Genomic DNA, 23559 nt, shown 5'->3' with positions numbered 1-23559 from the left:
TTCTTCGTGTCCCAGGCATCCTGTATATGCCTTACACGAACAGCAACTAGTCCATCAGCAATCACCCCAAACTGTTTCAGGGCCTATTTAGAGGAGTGCTTCTCACATTTAGAAATCATCCAGGGAGTTTAAAAAACACCACCACAAACACCAGCAGATGAGAAAAGATGGCTGGCGAAGGCACTCCCCTCCACCACCTTGATTTTTATTTATTAAAAAATTTATTATTTATAAATTTATTTTATTTATTTATTTTTGGCTACACCGGGTCTTCGTTGCTGCGCACGGGCTTTCTCTAGTTGCGGCGAGCGGGAGCTACTCTTCGTTGCGGAGCGTGAGCTTCTCACTGCGGTGGCTTCTCTTGTTGCGGAGCACCGGCTCTAGGTGCACGGGCTTCAGTACTTGTGGCACGTGGACTCAGTAGTTGTGGCACGTGGGCTCAGTAGTTGTGGCTCACGGGCTCTAGAGCGCAGGCTCAGTAGTTGTGGTGCACGGGCTTAGCTGCTCCGCGGCATGTGGGATCCTCCCGGACCAGGGCTCGAACCCGTGTCCCCTGCATTGGCAGGAGGATTCTTAACCACTGCGCCACCAAGGAAGCCCCACCTTGATTTTTACATTAGCCCAAACTGGCCACAGCAGGGTGTTAGGACTGTAATGGGCACCCAGGAGCTGGACACCACGCCTTAGTGGGCTGCTGGGCAGCCCCGACTCCTCCACTGCGTCCTCAGCGCTGGGACGTGCTGCTGCTCTGCACAAATCCCACCGACTGACAGGCAGACATCACATCTCCTCTAACTGCCCCAACCAGCAGTCCATCGTTTGCATGTTTGTACATAGGGTTAAATAAAAACTTTAAAGGACGTTGACTTCTGTAAAGCCCTAGAGCCTGGCTGCCTTTAACAAAGCTCTTGTTATTCTTCATGCAGAAAAAAATGCACCCAAGATCGCAAATTCTGACAATCAGTGGCAGCACACAGATAATCGTAAGTTTTATTATGAATTTAAAAACCTAAACATTTCATGAGGACTGGGAAGCCTACCCACAAGATCCGCTCTCCTGCATATCCAACTCCCACACGTCCAGGCCTCACCACACACACACCCCAATGATGTGCAATCCGCAGCACAGCGTGTCCTTTATTTGCACTATTGATAGAAAACTGGCATTTAGATTTCAAAATTTTTATTACAAAATTACCAGCAGTCTTAAGCATTTCAACAATGCTTATGAACTCTACTTTGCTGACACAAACAAGGCTATTCAAAAAGCAGGACCTGTCTGAAGTAGACTATTGTATGTCCTGAGATCCTTAGAGGCCACCCTGCTCAGGACCCATTTGTGACTGTGTCTTCTTCCATCTCCTCTTCACCATCATCAGTGGGGCCTAGAGAAAAACACAAAGCCGGAAGTAATATCAATGTTAGAGAACGTGCTTGCTCAGTGTGTGAGCACCCATCCGTGAAGCTGCTGTGTGCCAGGCCCTGGGCAAGGTACAAAAGCCCAACAGCGGCCTCTGCCTTGAGGAGTTTAGGGACTGGAGACCATCTATCTTTGGCAGGTATTGGAAAGGACTGTCAGTTCCTAAGGGGAAGGGTCACAAAGGTGTTTTATGAAAGTCAAACTCTTTGCCTGCCATTCTAGTCAACCTGATAACTTTTTTTTTTTTTTTTTTTTTTGCGGTACACGGGCCTCTCACTGCCGTGGCCTCTCCCGTTGCGGAGCACAAGCTCCAGACACTCAGGCTCAGCGGCCATGGCTCACGGGCCTAGCCGATCCACGGCATGTGGGATCCTCCCGGACCGGGGCACGAACCTGTGTCCCCTGCATCGGCAGGTGGACCCTCAACCACTGTGCCACCAGGGAAGCCTGATAACTCATTTTTTATAAACATAAGAAGCTTATACTTTGTGTTTTGTTCTTGCCACTACTATGGGCAAAGAAACTGGGAACACTCAAAAAGGTAAAAAAAATTTTAAAAAGGGGCGGGGGGGGGGAATACCTACCACATGCTGGGGATAGTCAGTTAGTGACTATGTCTCTAAATTAAGAAAAATATGGCAACAACAATGAAACAGTTGTTATTTGTCAACAATTTACTGCAGATATTTTAGTCAATGTATTCTGATAAAGGAAATGTTTTAACCCTGTCAATGTTAGGGAAAATTTCTCATGTTTGTTCCTAGTTAGACCCAAACATTACATTTCTAGATACAGGAAGTGCTACTCAGAAGCCTGGGCCCACTGAAATTGACAGAACCAGGAACAATCTCCATCTTCCCGTCCTCAATGTGCCCGCATGTTTAGATGACACTGAAAAATCCAAAGCTAGCCTAAGGCCCAAATAAAGCACTTTAGGGGAAGCAAATTAATTCAGTAATTTTGTTATACTGCAGTCCCAATAAGCAATTAGACACAGCTTCCTCCCCCAAGCTGTTACCAGGGAGTCTTGAAAGCCTTTGACAGACCTGTATTGTTCTCAGGACCGCAGACCTCCTCCGGCATGGGGAATGCAGGCCTGCAGTCCCCGGAGGGGCTGGACTTGAGAGCTCACTCTGCTGCCTGTCTCACCACATTCCCCCCCATCCCTTGACCTTGGCTCACACTGTCCTCCTTCAGTCCAAGTGTGCAAGGCTCTCGTACCACAGGTTTTCTGCCAGTGCAGTTCCTTGCCCCGAGAATGCCGTTCTGCCTTTGTCTAGTTCAGGGGTTCTCAAATACTTTAATTTTAGGACCCAAAGTGCTTTTGTTTAAGTAGATTATGTTTATCGATAGTATGTTAGAAAATTAAAAGTACTTTAATAAACAGTAATTCATTAAAAGAATAAATCTATTATATAGTAACAATGTTTATATTTTTACAAAATATAACAATACCAACAATTTCTAAAACAAAAATATTTAGTGAGAAAGTCGGCATTATTTTCTAGTTTTGCCCGTCTCTGTAATGTCTGCCAAAGAGCAGCTGGACCCTTGTACTGACTTCATCATTCCACTTGCTACAGTATGTTGTTTTGATTGAAGGGTATGAAGAAAATCAGCCTCACACAGACATGCATTAGACAAGGGAGGCGTATTTTAAGTCTTTGCAGGCAGTTGTGGATATTCTTTTCTGATACTATGCCCAAACTTGACAGAAGTGGTAGTTGTTTTTTTTTTTTTTTGGCCACGCCACTTGGCTTGTGGGATTTTAGTTCCCCGACCAGGGACCGAACCCAGGCCCACAGCAGTAAAAACCAAGTCTTAACCATTGGACTGCCAGGGAAGTCCTGAAAGTGGTAGTTTCTTAAAGGTTAGATTGCAGTGTGGAGTCTGAAACCTTATCAATGAACTTTTCATACTCTCTGATTTGAAAATCCACCAGTTTACTCTGTACTCTGAATGGATGCATGACTCTGTAACATCATTTGGAAAACGTTGTTCACTGAGTTATACAGGTCTTCCAAATGTTGACCCATTTCTTTATATGTTATATAAAAAATCACATTCATTAATAGCAACAATTTCCGCAGAGAAGTCTGGAAGTACTGGGAAACTGTCAAGGTTACAATTGTGGAAAAAAATTTTCCCAGCTTTTAATTTCTCCTTGAAAATTTGATTATCATTGGTAACAAATACTAGCTGCTCTCCTTGAAGTGGCAAGCTCACTTCACGTTGGTGAAGCTGCCTGCCTCTCACCTGAGCCAGCACAAGCGCAGGGAGCCAACCACCCATGTAGGCAGAGGTGCTTTATGCACCCCCATTCCATCGTCACCCAGGAAACCAAAAATGTGTGCCCCAGGGCCCCAAGGACCACACGGATGAGAATCACTGGTCTAATTAATGTCTTACTCATTTTTAGCTTCAGTTCCAGCATTATTTCCCCAAGGAAACTTTCCCTGAGCTGCCAGTCTAGACAGAGGTCTCAGTTACATTCATATCAAACTTGTAATATGCACAGTCTGGGGTAGTTTTCACTTTATACCCAAGTGTCCACCAGTTTGCCTGACACAAAGCTGGCATTTACTATCAGAAGGGCTCACACCCTATGCTCAGTGCTACCTACGAAGTATCTTACTTAGTCCTCCCAACAACCTTTTGAGGTTACCATTATCACTATCTCAGATTTAAAGATAAGGACACAGATTTAAGAGTAAGTGGAGATTAAGAAATTTACCCAAGGACTGAGCCGGTGAAGCTAAGCTCCGACCCTCAGCCTGTCTGGCTCTGGAGCCTGTGTCCTCATCTGCTAAGCTAGCCTACATGGACAGGGGTCGAAGGCAACACGGTCACCTCTACTGTTTGCTTTCATTCCATGGCTATGAAATAATGTTTGTCTCAACTTTTACAAGAACCCCAGAGTCCTAGAACATAACATTATTTAACAAATGATTTCTCTTCAAAGAGCATTTAAAGGCATTTTGTGTGGATTAGATTAGATGGTAATGAGGCACTATTGTAGCATTCTTGGGTCGTAGCATCTAAACTGTTTTGCAATCACTCCAAGTGTACCATTAATTTGGAAACAAAGACAGAACATTGTTACCTGATCTGCGTTCTCTGCCAGGTATCTGACCGGACTGAAGCAAGCCCTTCAGCCGCTCCACTTCAGCCAAAGTTGATGCGTTTGCTATAGCATTCTGGATGCCAGGAGACAATGGAGATGGACAGTTACTTTCATCTAAGCCTCCACCACCCAGAAAACACTCACAGGAATTCACACCGTCTTTTTGAGTTGGAATATTAAATAGTTCTTTGTTGGGGGAAGAATTTTACTGGCACAGTGAAATCAAGCCCAAAACCAAATCATAAATTTCCAAAACTGGTAAACAGCTGTAGACCCTATTATAAGAGAGCAAATAATCGCTGCTCGTGTCCTAAAATCTTAGCTAATTCAAGTACCTATTTGGAATTATGCTACTGGATAATTTAGGAGGCAGTATTATAAAATTAGGATTCCTCATCAAGCAGGATCTTTCAGGTAGCAAATCTTTCAAAGTAAAAATTAAGACAGCATGCAAAGGTAACTAACTGTTCAAATAAAACACATCCTGGGAAAATGAGAGAGACCAGCGTTGCCTCCACTTTGACTGGCTCATATAATTAATTCAAGTCAAAGTCTGGTCATATGATATCTTTAAGCTAGTTTTTCCTTACACAAAAATACAGCTGGATTCTAACAACTGTGGGGAAAATTTGCAGTGTTTGATTTATTACTTGGGTTATTACATAATTTTGTGTCCTAAACCCGTAACAGCTCACTCCAGTCCAAGAATCCTAACACACGATTACCTTGATTGCTTCCACATCCCCTGGAGATGGCCCACCTTTCTTTTTGTCAGTTGGCAAACCAGCACCTGGATTGAAACTTGGGAGGGGAGGGAAGTACAAAACTGTCAAATCCAGACCAATAGAAATTGCTTCTCTTTTACTTTCAAAAGCTTTTGAAAGTAATTCAACCAGTGTAGTATCTTATCTTTGTTAACAAACTGATACAAGAAACTCTCTCCTTCAGAAACACCACCCAGTTCATCTTCCTACAGAGAAAGGAGGACGTATATAATATCACACTAAGACTGAATACTGAAATATTTGCTCTGCTACCCTGGCAGAAATCTCATGTGACACATGGACCACTGATGGTCATGGATCAGCATCACGCAAATTTAGTACTGTATTAGTCACAGGTGTTTCATTTCATTTTGCAGGAGGCAAAATGCCAGACAGATAATGTTTCTGAAGGTGAAGTGGAGTGAAGTTGGATATCCGGATCTTACGTTTTGCTTCTCCTGGCAATATCCTTTGCAAGCTGTGCACCCCGTTTGCCCTTGAACATTTTCTCTGCTTCCTGACGCTCCTACAGCGACACCACACACATAGTTAATGGAAATAGGAATACCACATGCATTTAGATGCATTCCTCAGAAAACATGGAAGAAAACTCTCCTGGAATACTCTGGGCTGGTGAAAATACCACGAAGCCAATTTCACATTAAAAGGAGACACAGTGGTCGCCTTTCTGGTGAAGGTCCTTGAAGAAAGTTCCCCCTCCGAGTTTCAAGGAGGGGCTCTCAAGGAACTAAGAAGGTTAAAAAAAAAAAAAATCCCCCAATAAAGGGAAAATCATTCTAACAATTAAAGGTACTGAAATGTGGATTACATTACACTCCCCACAGGGAGTGCATCTAAGCAGGCCGTCTGCTGTGACAGTGCCCACAGTGGCTCTGAGGCTGTGCCACCTCTAGAAAGGCCAGCCCCACACAAGACAACCGGAACTCAAAGTCCCACCATAAACACCGCGTGCGAAAATTAACTCAGCACCCCCTCCCCATTCTCATTATAAACCAATGATAAAAATCACTGGGCCATTTAAAAAGTCAGTAACGAAAGTATAAAGAAAAACACACCAATCTATAATGACTTACAACACAGTAATACTTACTTTTAGTTTCACCTTCTGGAAATCCAGTACTCTGACTTGTGGAACTTTATAAATCACATATAGTCTGTAATGCTTCTTATTTGTTACAGGATTCCTTAGAATACTACAAGAAAAGGAACAATACAGTGCCAATGTTGTTCGCAGCACAGCATTCAAGAGGTCCATTTTAATAAAACCTAAGAAGTCCATGAAGTAAGGCAAAGTTCACTATTCCTCACATTTCAATGTCATAAGAACTTAACACTAGGGAAATTTTAACATAGCCCAAAGGAAATACTTTCAGTATTTGTTTTTTAAGGTACTTTTTACTAACTGATGACTTTAAGATCAAGGCTGGTAATGGTGTTATTTTAAAAGACTTTATTGTCACTACCACAAATAATTTCCATACCTTAGATAAGTCAATGATTTGAGAGATGCCAAAGGGTCCAGATCACCCTGTAAAATAACAGCCACAGGTAAGAACACGAATACCACACCCCATTTTGATACTGTGAAATGGTGGATGCCTTTGGAGCAAGGACTGATCTTGTCTTTTATGCATTTGTTTTTCCTGCCCGAGAACCGCACAACACTAGCACATCACAGATGCTTGGTACATTTCTACTGAATACCCTGGTTCATAAATTTGAGCTTCTTAAACTTAATATCTTGGCCACAACAGTTACTGTCTCAACAGCAGAAGAGACCAAAAAAAAAAAAAAAAAAAATCATTTCCTGTAGCAAGTTCAAAAGGACTACTGAGCTTAAAGCAGTGATTGAGAAAAGAAAGCAATGTGAAAACTGCTGTAACTTTTGAGCAAGTTGTTCACATAGGGAACCTCAAACCGTGATCTTGGTGTAAGGTGGTTTTTCCTGTTGGTGCCTGGGAGCAACACGGGTATGTCATCTTTGAGGGAAGGCAGCTTTATTCTAGGCGCCCCCAAACCTCTTCAAATAAAATTTTCAAGGACAAGGAGTACACTTAAAAAATAACATATATATTGGGCTTCCCTGGTGGTGAAGTGGTTGAGAGTCCGCCTGCCGATGCAGGGGATGCGGGTTCGTACCCCAGTCTGGGAAGATCCCACATGCCGCGGAGCAGCTGGGCCTGTAAGCCATGGCCGCTGAGCCTGCACGTCCAGAGCCTGTGCTCCGCAACAGGAGAGGCCACAACAGTGAGAAGCCCGCGTACCGCAAAAAAAAAAAAAAACCAAAAAAAAAACCCGTATATGGGAAGAAGGCAGGTTAGCTTTTGAATCTTCCCAAGTTATGTCATAAAACACAGTGCCACAAGGATAGGAAAACCAAAATGTACGGTCAACTACAAGCAAACTAGATGAAAAGGTACTCTGGCAAGAACCTAACACAGAAGCCAGTGAGGACAAACTACTGTGAGAGCTACATGACTTGCCTGGTGACAACATCCATACAGGAAGAAGAGAGGAAAGGCAGAGAGGCGTCCAAGAGACCTGAGAACTCCAAAGCAACTGACAGGTACCCAGTTTGAGAAAGGACAGGCAAAGGATAGGCATGTCCCAATAATGAACACATTAAGTATGTGATGACGCCTGAAGGGCTCGAGCAATCTGAGACTTCACTCCACCAGAAACTGTGCCCTTTCCAGAACAAAGCCCCACATGGAGGAGAAACTGCTAGAACAGATCTGAACTAAGTGGGACAGGGCCAAGAGGGACAATAAGGAAAAAAGTACAAGTAAAAGCAGGGGAGGGCAATACAGCCAGGTGCTCAGAAAGCTGCCACTTTTAAATACCTCACAACAGCATGGGAGGGAGCTCTAAAGCTTGCTACTGGCACACCATCACTAAAGGAAATCTAAAGAACAAACCAAAAAGGATCAAAGGAAGACAAATATTGTCTGACCTCACTTTTATGTGGAATCTCAAGAAAAGTCCAACCCACAGCAACAGAGTTGAATGGTGGTTACCAGAGGCTGGGGGGTGGAGGAAAGGGGAGATGAGCTATTGATTAAAGAGCACAAACTTTCAGTTAGAAGATACATAAGTTCTAGAGATTTCAGGTACAACATTGCGACTATAGTAGAAATAACATATGGTGTACTCAATATGATAAAAAAGTAGATCTCAAGTATTCTCACTGCACACACAAAAAGGTAACTAGGTGAAGTGGTGAATATGTTAGTCTGTGGTATCATTTCACAATGTATACATATATCAAATTTCACATTGTACACCTTAAACATATAATTTTCATCTGTTCATCATACTTCAATAAAGCTGCAAAAACCAAAAGAAAGGAAAAACGGTAAATTTAGTCACACACAGACACACATACGGACTGTGCAAAACACAGTGACGTCTTCACGGGGGGGTGGGGGGCAGTGAGATGGTTAAGGTGCCACATTATTCAGGAGGTAGAGGTGCTGGTTAACTGCTTTACACTTGGATAAATATGGGTGTGCTAATTCCTAGGATGCTAAGAATAGAAACAGAGTCTATTTAATAATTAGTTAATCTCTAAACTATCAGGAGAAGTGGAATGCCAAAAAAAGAGAGAGAGAGCAATACAGGAGAGAAAAAAAATTGCAGATAGATGGAACAAATAAAAAATTCTAGAAAAGAAAGAAGATAAACTCAAATATACCAGTAATTACATTAAACATAAACAGACTATTTCATTTAAAAGTCAGACTTCAGACTGGCTTTAAAAAAAGAATCCTATCATATGCTGTTTTCAAGAGACAAATCTATAAGTACAGAAAAACAATGTAAAGTTAGAATGAAAAAAATGATTATGCAAATACTAATTGAAAGAAAGCTTGTTTTGGTATACTGCAGAAGATAAAACAGACAACCAGGGTAAAACAGCACTAATAAGATGTAAAGAGGGTCACCACACATAAAAGGTTTATTTCATCAGTAAGATACATAAAATTTGGATATATCAAATAAAATAACCTAAAAATATATAAAACTAAAATTGACAGAACTCCATGGAAACAGTCAAATCCACTATCATGCAGGATTTTTTTTTTTTTTTTTTTTTTTTTTTTTTTTTTTTGCGGTACGCGGGCCTCTCACTGTTGTGGCCTCTCCCGCTGCGGAGCACAGGCTCCGGACGCGCAGGCTCAGCGGCCATGGCTCACGGGCCCAGCCGCTCCGCGGCACGCGGGATCCCCCCAGACCGGGGCACGAACCCGCGTCCCCTGCATCGGCAGGCGGACTCTCAACCACTGCGCCACCGGGGGAGCCCTCATGCAGGATTTTAATACACCTCTTTCGGTGACTGATCGGACAAACAGCCTTCATCTTTGCAAACAGCTTTAAACACAATTACAACACACAGAATACACTGCCCCCATCATGCCACAAGTTCCCTATGAACGCACATACCTCATATAGTTTAGAAAGGACATGCCCTCAGATCAGTGCTTTCTTACTTTTGGAGTCAAGTACTCCTTTGGGAATCTGAAAGAAGCTTATAGACCCCGTCCACCAGGAAAGGAACAATCAGGGAAATAGGGAAGGGAGGGGTTAAGGGCATAATAACCTTAAATCAAGTTATATCATATGAACTTAAACATCCAGTATTTAAGTGAGAAATTTAGGTTGCAAAACAATGTATACTATAAGCTCAATTTTGTTAAAAATTATACACAGAGCAGAAATTTAAAAAGCATAAAAGTAATCATATCCAAATAGAGAAAATGAAACTTGCCCCCTATCTTATAAGAAACTGGATTTCAGGGGCTTCCTTGGTGGCACAGTGGTTAAGAATCCACCTGCCAATGCAGGGGACACAGCTTCGAGCCCTGGTCCGGGAAGATTCCACATGCTGAGGGGCAACTAAGCCCGTGAGCCGCAACTACTGAAGCCCGTGCACCTGGAGCCCATGCTCCACAACAAGAGAAGCCACCGCAGTGCGAAGCCCGCTCGCCACAACTAGAGAAGGACCACACGCAGCAACGAAGACCCAACGCAGCCAAAAATAATAAAATAAATAAATTTATAAAGAAACAAAGTATAATATTTTTAAAAAAAAAAACAGATTTCAAATGGATCGTTGATCTAAATGTGGAATAAAACAGTAATTTCTTGAATAAAACTCTCCAACAAAATTTAATGTATGTCACATATGTAATTTTCTAGTAGTGACATTAAAACAGGAGAAACTAATTTTAATAATACATTGTTTTACCTATTTTCCAAAATATTACCATTTTAATGTCAGTTTAAAAAATTTGATAGTTTATATTCTTTTTTTTTGTACTAACTCTCTAGAATCTGTAGTGTATTTTATATTCTAGTATATCTTAATTCAAAGTAGCCACTTGTGGCTAATAGCTACCATACTGGATGGACACTGTGATTCTAGAAAACAGAATATGTGAGTTTCTTTATGACCCTGGGGTAGGGGAAGCTTAACAGAACTCAAAAGTACTAATAACAACAGACTGATGAAATGGATTATGCTTGAATTAGGAACTTCTCTATCAAGACCCTAAGAGAGTCAAAAGGTGAGCTAGAGAGTGGGAAGATATTTGCAACACATAACCAAAAAAAGCCCATTTCCTGAATTAATTAAGAAAAGAAAAAGGATGATGAGATAATTTTCTGAATTTTCCAAGTTTTCTATAAAAGGCATGTAGTACCTTTAACTCCTCCCTGCAAATACCTTTTTCCCCTGTTCAACTTACCAATTCCACAAGACTGTTGTTGGTGAGAATGAGTTCTGTCAGACAGGGCAGAGCCTGATCAAGTCCCTCACCTATACGGCTAAAATAAAAAGAAAAAATCTTAATGAAAGTAAAAATTAAGTAAGCTAACAACTTCATCTAAGCCTTTGCCCAGAGGACTTCAAAGTGGGAAGAACCTAAGAGATCTTTCTTCCAACACTCTAACAGATGGAAAATGAGGCACAAAGAGGAAACTTGTCTGAGGTCACAGAAGTGGGATGATTTTAAAACCCATGCCTCCTGAAATGCCTCCTGAAAGCTGCCGAGGGCTCTTTCCACTGCTACACTATCTAATGAGACCTAAGACAAAGAGAAAGTCCTGTGTAAATAGACTTACTTTGCTCATCTCAGGACTTGTATGCAGGTAGCACAGAAATACAAGTGGTTCTGCATTCACAGCTCAAGCACAAGATACACCAACCAAACCACAACGGAATAGTTAACTCATGAGAAATACACCTATTAAAAAACCGCAACTCAACACCCAGAACTTCTTAATGACATTGTCTATAGACCTTTAATAACTTTTCTCCAACAAAATTTACAGAGATGATGAACGTGGGTCAAAAAAAAAATCTTAATTTCAATAAGCAATATTCTAAAAATCAGCTGCAGTTAAAGAAAAACAAATAGCAGAGGATTTGAGGTAGAATGAGATGTTCAGTCAAAATATAATTGTTGAATTTTATGTTATCTCTTTAATATGACCCCTCTGGTAATTTTAATTATTATTTTAGAAATCAACCAAAGTATGTACAAAGCAGCATGTTTTTAACTTAAATTAGAAACTTACCATGAACATATATATATATACACACACACAAGATTTCTGAATAAATGCAAATAAGACTAGACCAATGACAAATTAATCTCTGGATCTGTATGAGACAAGTGCAGCTCATTTTCCATTTAAGAAATATGTAGGTTAAAAAGAAAAAAAAAGAAATATGTAGGTTTAACTGGCAGTATATACTGCAACTTCTTCAGGGAACTCTGCAACATTTACTCTAGGGGGAAAAAGCTACTTTCCACTAGTAGACAATTACCATATTCTGTTGTTGTTCACTAATAATGTTTTCAGTCTTCTCAACAAAGGAAAACCATCCAGTTTCCTGATTTCATTGTCAGAAAAATCAATGGCATCAAACTGGTCTAAGGTAGCGCCTAGATTTTCAATGACAGGAATTTTATACCCTGCAAAAAGGAGGAAAAAAAAACACCCACACAAGTATTAATATAATTAAAAGGCACCTAAAACATTAGCAGCATTTCACGTAATTGGACTCACAGCTAATGTTCCTTCCAAAAGTGTTTACCTAGCACCTATGCCGTTGCCAGACACTGCCAGGGTACTGGCACATAGAACAAGGAACAAGACAGTCACAAGTCCCAGCTGCCATGAAGCTTATAGTCTAGCAGTGGACATGAGGATGGCGATGGTGACAAGGGCAGTAATGATGAGAATACTTACTAGCAGTAACCAGTACCTAACAGTTTTCAAGAATATTTACAAGGTGCCTCATGCTGCTCTAAGCAAGGCCCCAGAGCTAGTGAAGTGGCCCAAGAGGACTTTATGCTGTGAGCTGCTTCACTGTCAGCGTCCAAACGTTGTTCACACATGGTGGACAACAGCCCTCAACCTCTTTTGCATCCCACAGGCCCGATTCCTAGAACTCATTGGGATGTCTTCATGATATCACGACAGTTCCCCCTTACTTCACCTCCCCCAGCTCAAACCCAGAGGTGAAAGTCAATAGTTCACACACAATGGTAAAATCACCCTGTGGACAACTCAAATACTCCCTGATTTGTCTAACACGGGCATAATTATTGTGCTAAGTGCTCGGAGAAAAAAAGAAGTTAAACGAGCCAAGGTGAAAGTACACAGTGCAGAGCTGTAAGGGCTACATCAAAGTAAGTGCTGCACCAAAGCAAGACTCCTCAACGTTGGGGTGCACTTCAGACTCAGAGAGAAGGCAGGGATCACCTGTGCCAAGACTGTGAAAGCGGTCGGTTACGCTTGAGTTGAACCTTTCTCTAAGAAACTTAGTTTCAACAAAACGAAAGTACTGGGTTTTGTCAGCAAACAAAAAAGCAAGCAGAAAGCAGAGCCCGCAGCCGTGCTGCTCTGGCGACCGCGCTTTCCCCGTGGGAGCGAATCTCACGCCAAGACTAATTATCTTATCCCCGGAGAAGCCGCCCCTTAAAATGCTGACGAGCTGCACGCCGAGGCGGAAATCACTACAGGAACCTAACAGTTCGGGGGCTTCCGCGACCCTTCCGCAGGCACCGGACAGCGCCAGCCTCGCTCCCACAGTCCGCTCTTTGCAATGTTCTGGTAAAAGGGGAAAAGACGACTGAAGCCAATGAGGGGCAAATATGGGGAAGACAATCGCTTTTGTCCCGTACTTCGTCTCCTCGCTCCCTTACCCTGTCTACACTCTCACGACAGCAAGTTAACGCGTCTCGCTCCGCACGAGGGTCGCAACCGCTAGATCGTGTATTTCCCGGCCCCGCAGCGGCTCAGGCCGCGAAGCTCGCCCGGCTGGCCCAGCACAGGCCCGCGGTCCTACCGGAGCATCGCGGCGGCCGGGTGTGTGCGGGGAGGAGCTGGGGTGAGGGGCGCCTCGGAAGGGCCCAGGGACGGCTTTTCGCCGACGACAGCGGGACCCAGCCCGGCTCGGAGCCCGGGACGCAGGCCGCCGGCCACGCTCCGGCCCTGGCGCACGCGGCTAGGCCGGGCCGCCTGGCGGGCGGGGAGGCCGGACCGCCCGCCCCCGTCCGACTCACCCCGCAGGTCCAGCTCGCGGTCCCGCACGGCGTTGGTGTACTGCGCCGCCTGCTCTATCAGCTCCGCCGTCAGTTTCACCATCCTGCCACCTCCCGCCCGCCGCGCCGCCCGCTCCTCTCGCCGCACCGACGTCCCGGCATGCCCCGCGCCAGGCAGCACCAATCGCCGCCGGCGTGCGCGGGCTGAGCGGCGTCCAGGCCGAAGCAATCGAGGAGCCACGCCCCTGGGCTCGGGCTCCGCTCTGGTTCTGGCTCTGTTCCTCTGGCATCGCTGCGGTCTGCAGGGCCCCCGAGTCCAGACAGCTGTGTCCGCAAGTTAACAAAATGTGAAAGCCCCCAAGGGGAACTTTCTCGTGCATCCGTGCACCGTGAGGTGAAAGGGAGGCTGTGACTGTCCTCACTCCACCCGTGGGTCCAGTGATGGGTCCCGGATTTTGGCCCCCGGCGTACCAGATAAGGACGGGCTGGGTCGCCCGCCCCGGTCGAATTTGTGGTTAGGCCTGTGCTCTACAGACAATTAGATATTCATGTTGAAGCCTGGTACACAGGAAAGCGCGCAGATCAGAAATCTGCAGCAGAGTGAGCACACCCGCGTGGCCGCCGCCGGCCTCCTAAACAAACACTATTCGGAAAATCTGCCCCCCTTACCCCTCCCCAAGTGTAACTGCGAATCCAACACCATAGATTAGTTTTGCTCGCTTTTGATATAGACTCATGCAATCTGGTTTTGTGCCTGGTTTCTTCGGCTCTGTGTCGTGCCTGGAATCTATCCAGGTTGCAGGCAGCAAAGGTTTATTTCCTTGCTGTTGTATAGAATTCCACTGTGTCTCTCACACCATAACTTATCCATTTTGCTGTTCATGGACATTAGAGTTTCCAGTTTGGGGCTGTTCTGCATAATGCTGCTATAAATTTTCATGTGCGTGGATCTGATGCGCGTGCATCTTAATTTCTCCAGGAGTGGAACTAATGGGACATAGGACGTGGTATCATCGATAGATAATGCCTGACGATCACTGCCAAGAGGCTGAAATAATTTCCACAGTCTCTAGTGGTGTGTTAGGGTTTCCATCACTTCCAACGTCAGCCTCATTGGCACTGTCAGTCTTTATAACTTTAGCGATTCTGGGGTGTGTAGTGGTATGGCACTAACGCTTTGCTTTTCTCTAATAACTAATAAAATTGAGGATCTTCTGTATATGTTGTCCACTCTTGATATCTTTTGCAAAGTGCCCATTCAAGTCTTTGCCCATCTTTTTCTATTGGGTTGTCTGCCTTTTATTAATTATGGGATTTCTTTATATATTCTGGATATGAGTATACTCTGTGGTTTACCTTTCACTTTTTTTTTTTTTTTTTTTTTTTGGTTAAAACTGCTTAAATACCAAAGACCTCACAGGGAGTGGAAATACTGTCCTCATATACATCCTCATTATAATCCATTTTGGTCTAGGAAAACATCTTATTCCCCAAATCACCAAATCATGATCTGAGCTGTAAATTGAATCAAAAGGATAAGAAATGTGACTGCCTCTCCCATTTTGAAAAAGAAACAAGCTTTCAAAGGGTCTGATTCAAGAATAGACATCAGAAGAACTTCTTAGCTCAGGAAGCCCTGCCCATTGACAGTGTCTTTTGTCCTATCTTGGGGAGGACACTTTTACTATGGTCATGTAGGTCTGGGACCCAGAAAGGGTTTTCTGCTAACTGACCTTTTCACCGCTAATGAAAAGGTGTTGTTTAATGACCAGAAGTTTCTAATTTTTACATAGTTCAGTTTATGTGTATGTGTATTCATGTGTGTGTCTTGAGAAATCTTCCCTCATCTCCAAAATGTTTTTCTGTGTCATCTACTAGAGGCTCAGTTGTTTTATCCTTCACATTTAGCTCTCCAATTCCCCTGGAATTGATTCCTTTTGAACTTTCTATTGAAGCATGATATACATGCAGCAGACTGCAAACTACACACACCCAAGCAACTGACATCCAGATCAAGAACAGGAGATTGCACATTCCAGAGGCACACCTCTTGCACTCTTCCAGCCACACCCTTACCCCAATGGTAACCACTAATCTAACATCTTGCGTAGATTGGCTTTGCCTAGTTTTGTATTTATGCAAAATGCAATTGTACCTTATGCATCTCCTGCTTAACCTGTTTGTGTGTAGATGTAGTTCATTTATTCTCGTTATATAGTTTCTCACTGTGTGAATATTCCACAGTTTGTCTATTCTGCTGTTGATGAGCATGGGTAATTTTCAGTTTGGAGCTATTATAAATAGTGCACCTACTAACATTATAATAAATATCTTTAAGTGAACACATATACTGATATATACTTGGAAATAGAATTGTTGGGCCATAGGGTTTACTTACTTTCAGCTTAAGTAGATACTACTAATTTTCCAAAGTGGTTGTACCAGTTTATACTCCTTACTGACGTTTGGTATCGCCTGTCTTTTTAAGTTTAGCCATTCTGGTGGGTTGGTAGTGGTATCCCATTGTGGTTTTCATTCTATTTCTCTGATTACTAACACAGTTGAGAACTTTAAAATATATATATTTATTGTTCATTTAATTAGCTTTTGTGAAGTGTTTGTTTAGGTGTTTTGTCTGGTTTTCTATTGGGCTGTCCTTTTTTACTGATTTGTAGGTCCTTTTTTTTGGATAGAAGTCCTTGTGAGATAAAAGTACAGTAACTATCTTCCCTCTCTCTGTGGCCTTTTCACTCTGTTAATGCTGTCTTTTGGTGAACAGAAGTTCTTAATTTTAACATAGTCTAATATACAAACTTTTCCCTATACGGTTAATGTTTTTTGAGTCCTCATTAAGAAATCTTTGCCTATGCCAAAATTATAAATCTTTTCTTCTAAAAGCTTTATTGTTTCCCCTTTCACATTTGGATTTGCAATCTGTCTGGAATAGATTTTCATACATACTCTGAGGTAGGGATCAAGATATATTTTTTCCTCATCTGGGTATTCAGTTGATCCAGCACCATTTATTGAAAAGCCCATCCTTTCACCATTGTGCCACAGTGCTACCTCCTTTTTCATAAATCAAATGTCTAAATATGTGAGGATTTACTTCTGGACTAGCTATTCTGTTCCATGGGTTTAGTCACCTATTTTTGCATACCATCTTACTGTCTTTATAATAATAAGATCTATTTTACTCTATTTTTTTTTGCGGTACGCGGGCCTCTCACTGTTGCGGCCTCTCCTGTTGCGGAGCACAGGCTCTGGACGCACAGGTTCAGCGGCCATGGCTCATGGGCCCAGCCGCTCCGTGGCATGTGGGATCTTCCAGGACCGGGGCACGAACCCATATCTCCTGCATCGGCAGGCAGACTCTCAACCACTGCGCCAACAGGGAAGCCCTAAGCTCTATTTTAAAACTTGATATTCACCTCAAAAAAAGAGCCACTTTGTTTTTCAACATTGTCTTGGTTATTATTGCCCTTTGCATTTTAATAGAAATTTTAGATAAATCTTGTATTTAAAAATGAACCCATACTTTGATTTATATTGTATTGGATCTTTGGATGAAGGGAATTTTTTTTTTTTTTTTTTTTTTTGCTGCGTTGGGTCTTCGTTGCTGCGTGCGGGCTTTCTCTAGTCGTGGTGAGCAGGGACTACTCTTCGTTGTGGTGCATGGGCTTCTCTTTGCGGTGGCTTCTGTTGTTGTGGAGCATGAGCTCTAGGCACACGGGCTTTGGGAGTTGCAGCACGTGGGCTCAGTAGTTGTGGCTCACGGGCTCTAGAGCGCAGGATCCAGTAGTTGCAGCACATGGGCTTAGTTGCTCCGTGGCATGTGGGATCTTCCTGTACCAGGGATCGAACCCGTGTCCCCTGCATTGGCGGGCGGATTCTCAACCACTGTGCAAGCAGGGAAGTCCCTGAAGGGAATTCTTATCTTTACAATATTGAGTATTCCAATCCATAAACATTTATTTAGATCTTCTTTGGTTTCTCTTAGTGTTTTATAGTTTTTGTGTAGAGGTCCTATACCTCTTTTACTAGATTTATTCTAGTTATTGAATAGTTTCTGATGCTGTTGTAAACAGTATCTTCTATTTTAAAAATTCCATTTTCTAATCATTGAGTGCTGGTATATTGAAATACAGTTGATTTACAGTGGAAATACAATTGATACGGGCATTGTATCCAGCAGTCTTGCTGAAGTCATTTACTAATTCTAATCATTAATCTATAACTGTTCTTTTGGATTTTCTACTTGCCTAACCCTGCTCTTTGAGAATAAAGAACGTTTTATTTCTGCTTTTCCAATTCTTATACCAGTTCTTTATGTTTTGCCCTCTTGCTTTGGCTGGGATCATCAGCACAATGTTGGATAGTGGACATCCTTTAGCAGGCATCACTTCATAGCCCAGGGGCGGGGGTGCATAGGGGACAGAACCCTCATCACCTGATCAAAGTTAACACCACCAATAATGGAACAAGTCAAAGTCTTGTATCACCTACTAGGATGCAATGACAAGAACACAGCATGGCTTCGGAGAGATTCATGTCAAAGATGCTTGACCTGAATGGAAATATGAGGAAACCTCAGACAAGCACACATTGAGGGGCAGCCTACAAATAACTGGCTGGTCGTCTTTAAAAGGTTCAAGGTCATGAAAGTCAAAGAACCAAGGAACTGTTCTAGATTGAAGGCTACAGCCCTGATGAGTACATGCAGAGTGTGATCTAAATTGGACCCTTTTGCTAAGGGCATTATCAGGACAGCTGGCAAGACTTGAATCCAGTCAGAGGATTGATGGTAGGAATATACCAATTTCCTGATCCCCATGGTTATGTAGAAGATTCTTGTTTATGGGAAATAATTTAAAGTATTTAGGAGGTGGTAGGATATTACATCGGTAATTTACTTTCAGATTGTTCAGGAAAACATTTCTTTGTACTGTACTTGCAACTTTTCTGTAATTTTGCCTTGCGATTGATTGTTTCAAAATAAAGAAAACAATCCAAACTTCACTTCATTCCCGAGAGAACCACCAGGTGGAGTCCTTAGACCAGAGAGCTGATTTGACAAGCCCTTCTCTTATTCAATTAAAAACAAAAGGGTAAGCAATTATACTCCAATAAAGATGTTAAAAAACAAAAACAAAACAAAACAGAAGGTTTATTTCTTTACTTTAAAAAAGGAAAGTAGTACGGGTTTCCCTTGCTTCAGCTCGCAAACAGGGACATAAGCTATAGCTGGTTTTATTCATTTTAGGGTATCTCTAGGAAGTTGAGAACAGGTTTTCTTTTTTGATTTCATTTCTCTTGGCTAGGGTTTCTCAGCCTCCTCGGCACCGTTGACCTTTGGGGGCTGGGTAATTCTTTGCTGTGGGGACGTCTTGTGCATTGCACGATGTTTAGCAGCATCCCTGGCCTCTACCCACTAGATGTCAGTACAGACGTCTCCAGGGAGACAAAAATCACCCCCTGGGTGAGAACCACTGTCTTTGCAATGAGATATGCTCTGCTCTGGGCACGCTGGTGCCCATCTGCTCAACAGGACCACCCTTAGTGTAGCTGATACAGAGTGGGGGGTGCCCGGGGGGGGCAGCTTTGGGTGGTAGGAGCTGCTGTGCCATGTAGGGGGTGCTGTTCCGTGCATGGACAAGCCGCAGAGCCTAGGGCGTCAGGACAGCCTGAGACAACCAGCAGGACGGATAATGCCTTGGCTCATGAAGGAAAGCAGCCGAGAAGTCTGGGACAGGATGCAAACTCCTTTCTCATGACAGTCGGCCCCTAGCTGCCTCTCAGCCGGCTGGGCAGAACCTTACAATGCCAGAGAATGACTATGGTGTATTACTTTCCATCACCCTTGCTTGTTCTTATTAAAATAACCTTCCTTTTACTTCACTTCTCCACCTCCTTCCCCTTTGCGTCCTATGATCTAAACCTCCACCCCTCACCTGCTCCCAGGGGCCCCAGTGTGCCCCAAGATTGCAGGCTTAAGGCTCCTCCAGCCACATTATCAATGATTTAAATGCAATGAAGGGCAGTCCCCCAAGTTCAAGGGAACTGCACCATTGGCCACATTTAGACTATGTTGCCCCCCTCCCCCCGCCCCGCCGTTTTGTACTTAAAGCTCCATTCACCCCCCTCCTTCCCACTGTAAGTGCATCTCCTGTAAAAAGTGCAATTCTCCCCAGCCCTTTGAAGAGGTACAACGTATAAAATCAGCAGTGGCCTGGGAGGGATGGGGACGTGCATCTGGGGACCACTGTGAGGTGCCAAAGACTTTGGGGACAAGGTCAGAAAAATGTCATCCCCTGGCAATGAAGACAGCTTAAAATGTTTGGCCAGCTGCAGAAGTGACCATCCCTCCTGCCAAGAGCCAGCCTCCCTCCCGGGGCACACGATGGAACACCCTCGCCAGTGGGCGGCCCCAGACAAGTCACTTCAGCTCTACGAGCCTCGGTCTGTGAAATGAGGGGTTTAGAGGACACGAGTCCATCAGGCAAAACAAAATCCATAGACGTGTCCTGCCCCAACAGAGTCCAGATAATCTTAAGGTCGGACCATTTGCAAACTGGCATTTTATGTGGTCAGTCCCTTTTAACAAGGGGGTGACTGGTTCTTAGGCCTTTGTGAACACCTTCTCAACTCCGCACTGCACTCGCCACAGGCTGACCCAGCCACTGCCGGGCGGGTATGTGCTGCCCGCTGGCCTTCTTGTAGGTGGTGTCCTTTGGTAATAACAGGACTTGATTTCTGGTTCAGTTGCAAACATGTTAAACCATGAATTCTCAGTGGACAAAAAGCTCTAGGGGCTAAAATGGTGCCCTGCACCAGAGGTGCTTAGCAAGTTGCTGGTTTTAATTCAATCAGGCTCCTGGTGGAGGTTGAATTCTTACTGATATTCTGCCCAGTCCTGGCTACTGTCTCCCAAACACACTCACTCAGTCCTTCATTGCGTCACCTTTGACAACTCGGGCCAAGTCCTGCTCGTGGCGGCAGCTAGCTCGTGGGTCGCATAGCCTCCCCCGCTTTCCGAGAGCTGCACGCTGCTCCCCACCTCCGGCCACGTGGTCACTGGAAGGGCTCCGGGGCCACGTGTCCCTGTGGCCAGAACTGGTGGAACCGGGCAAACACGGATGCAAGGCAGACGAACCCGGGCCCGAAGCAGATTCAGAAATCTTTAGAGGGCTGGATGGGCACCAATGTTTCTCGCGAGCTCTGAGTGGTCTTGTCATTTGTCCCATCAAGTGGACAGAGAGGAGGCACTGCTGCAGTGAGGGTCCAGGTGACAATGCTGGTCCCAGGGCTCCCAAGCCCCGGCTACACCTTTCCTGAAATTCCGAAACAACCCTGGAATCCCAAAACAACGGCCCTCCCCGACTTTTGTCTTTTCCCAAGTCAGTTCTAGTCAGTGCATTTCCTATATTTGCAGACAAAGGACTCCTAGTAAGTATAACTCCGACCTCACAGAGAGGCCAGGGTAAAAATCCCATGTAGCGCGGAGCCCACAGGTGCGGGGATTTCAGCCACTGTGCGGAAGACAAGCTGTAACCTAATGATATCACACTCGCGGCTAGGTGAAGAGGCTTGCAGTCTGGGCTTTTGTGGCCCGAAGAGGGTCTGTTTGCCAAAGGACGCCCTGGAGCTGGAACTTCGGGATTCTCCCACGACTTTGCGACAGCATTATTCGCTAAAGCTCAAAGACCTTGAAATAAAAGCACACGTAAAGCCATTTCACACACTGGCCAGTACCCACGTTTCAACGTTGTGCCTTGGGAAGAAACACAGGCTCCTTTGCCGTGAAATATTAACTCTTTTATTAATTTAGGGTTAACACTGTATTTGCTTTGTGGATTTCATTTTCGGAGTTGTGGATTCAACAAACAACAGCTGGGCTCCCCCCTCAGCTGACAGGGGACTCGTCAAATGTGTTACAGTCAAAGAGGGGAGCAGGACGAAATGGAGAACGAGCTCGAAAAAATTTAAGGCAAATGTTACTCCCATATTAAAGGGACTTGATCAAGCAGATCTGTGCATATCAATGAAAATATATGAAATATTTGTCAAAATAATTAACATTGGTAAAAATTAGAACACGTAGCTTATAAAATACCCACACAGGTTTGGCAAAAATAAATCCAGCCATGTCGTTAGGCTCATAGCACACACAGACACAGGGGCGCCCACCTTGAGAACAAGTCTCCTGAAAAGCAGGGCCAATGTATTTTCAAAGCAATTCCACAAAATGGGACACGACAGACAATTAACAGTTCACAGGCTGGGTTTACATTTTGGTAGGAAGAATTGCTTGGTCGTTGGGGCACCTTTTGGCCAGCCCCCAGGACGCCTCCTGTGTTAGGCAGAGGTGACCATTCATCTGGGCCATGAGACTCCCAGAGACACAGACAGGATGCAGAGACCAGGGACCTTCAGCTCCCTCAGAGGAAAGGGCAGCAGAGGAAGGAGGGTCCCTCCAACCCATCCGTTTGGGATTAGACTTTCTAAGCCATGGCTGCAGTTTCAGAAGTCGCTGATTATGGAGAAATAGATGCTCCATCCCCAGTGGTCACACGTTTGCCCCGAAATCTGTTTTATTTACAGTCTGATCAGACCATCCCCCAGACTGTGGCAGGCAGATGAGCAGGTATGCCCCTTAGCCCTCCATCACGCAGGGGCACAGCCCAGGGGTCTGCGGGCTGCCCAAAAGCATGGGGAGAAGAGCAATGCACCAAGCATCCTGCCTTTCTGCTTTGGTCTCGAAGATTCAGTAAACTTATGGTCCCAGAAGCTGCTCTGAAGCTGGAGCTGTGGATTCCTGGAATTGGTTCTGTTCCCGTTGTGAGTTAGCCAGAAGAATGGAGCCAGCAAGCAGGGTGTGAGAGGACATCGCCGACACCTCCTCGAAGCCCTCACCCCCCTGGCCTGGGCGCCCAGAGATGCCGCGGAAGGACCTCGCTCCTGGGGAGATAAAGCTGTCAGATGCAGGGTACCACTCCTGAAACAGACTCTGGCCGACAGCCTGGAGGAAGGTGGACGGACAGACAGGAGGGGCCCTGCCCTGTGCGGGCGGCCGGGCGTCCCTACCCAGCCAGGAGGCAGGTGCGGCAGCAGAACTGGATGAAGAGCTTGCGTTCGCAGAGCCGGTTGGACTTGACCATCTCGCAGAAGGTCTCATCGGCTGGGCCCCCGGGAAGGAGAAAGGAGGGACATGTGAGATTTGGGGGCCAGATAGGATTGTTCCCATCACCCCATTCTGCTGGGGACATAGTGGGAGCGGGGGCGGCAGCCCTCCCAGTCACCCCCGTGATGTGTGGTGGGCCTGGCGCGGCAGAGGCCAGAGCTGAGTCTGGGAGACAAAAGCAGACTCGGGGTGGCAGGGGAGCGGGCGGGGCCTGGGGACACCTGGGCTGTGCCAGGGAGCCCTCGTGGTCCCTGTGTTCCTCTTCCTGGACAGCTGTGCTGGGGGACTTGGGAGGAAGATGGGGTCAGGCCTGGCAGGGGCAGGATGGAGGATATGCCGTGATCCCGGGGACACCCCAAATGGGGGAGGAAGGGGGTCACCAAGAGGGAAAGGATGAGGGGGAAGGGAAGAGCCATGGAGGCTGGCCCCTCCCCTCGGCAGCTGGCTTTTGAGGATGTTGCCATTCATGGGAACCGGGAGACCCCCCCCACCCC

At 44.8% G+C, this 23559-nt stretch overlaps 2 protein-coding genes across 4 annotated transcripts in view; both read right to left on the bottom strand.

The window, feature by feature from the left end:
- Window positions 1-967: 967 nt before the first annotated feature.
- On the bottom strand, window positions 968-14038 carry SNRPA1 (small nuclear ribonucleoprotein polypeptide A'). Its single transcript, XM_065871355.1, has 9 exons — window positions 13906-14038; window positions 12162-12309; window positions 11077-11155; window positions 6811-6857; window positions 6420-6522; window positions 5755-5834; window positions 5270-5345; window positions 4524-4617; window positions 968-1385 (listed from the first exon to the last, which is right to left on the bottom strand). The coding sequence occupies exons 1-9, from the start codon at window positions 13985-13987 to the stop codon at window positions 1327-1329; spliced, it is 768 nt and encodes a 255-aa protein (XP_065727427.1). The 5' UTR covers window positions 13988-14038; the 3' UTR covers window positions 968-1326.
- An 8926-nt stretch (window positions 14039-22964) lies between these two features.
- PCSK6 (proprotein convertase subtilisin/kexin type 6) overlaps window positions 22965-23559 on the bottom strand; it is a 188231-nt gene continuing 187636 nt past the window's right edge. For all 3 annotated transcript variants that reach the window (XM_065901446.1, XM_065901447.1, XM_065901448.1), the window contains one exon: window positions 22965-23062. In XM_065901446.1, coding sequence (XP_065757518.1) covers window positions 22965-23062 — 98 coding nt within the window. The remainder of the gene's footprint in view (window positions 23063-23559) is intronic.

Source organism: Phocoena phocoena, chromosome 2 (genome assembly GCF_963924675.1).
Source record: "Phocoena phocoena chromosome 2, mPhoPho1.1, whole genome shotgun sequence".
In the NCBI taxonomy this organism is placed as follows: Eukaryota; Metazoa; Chordata; class Mammalia; order Artiodactyla; family Phocoenidae; genus Phocoena; species Phocoena phocoena.
Note: the sequence above shows the minus strand (reverse complement) of the source record. Positions and strands in the feature narration are given on the sequence as shown.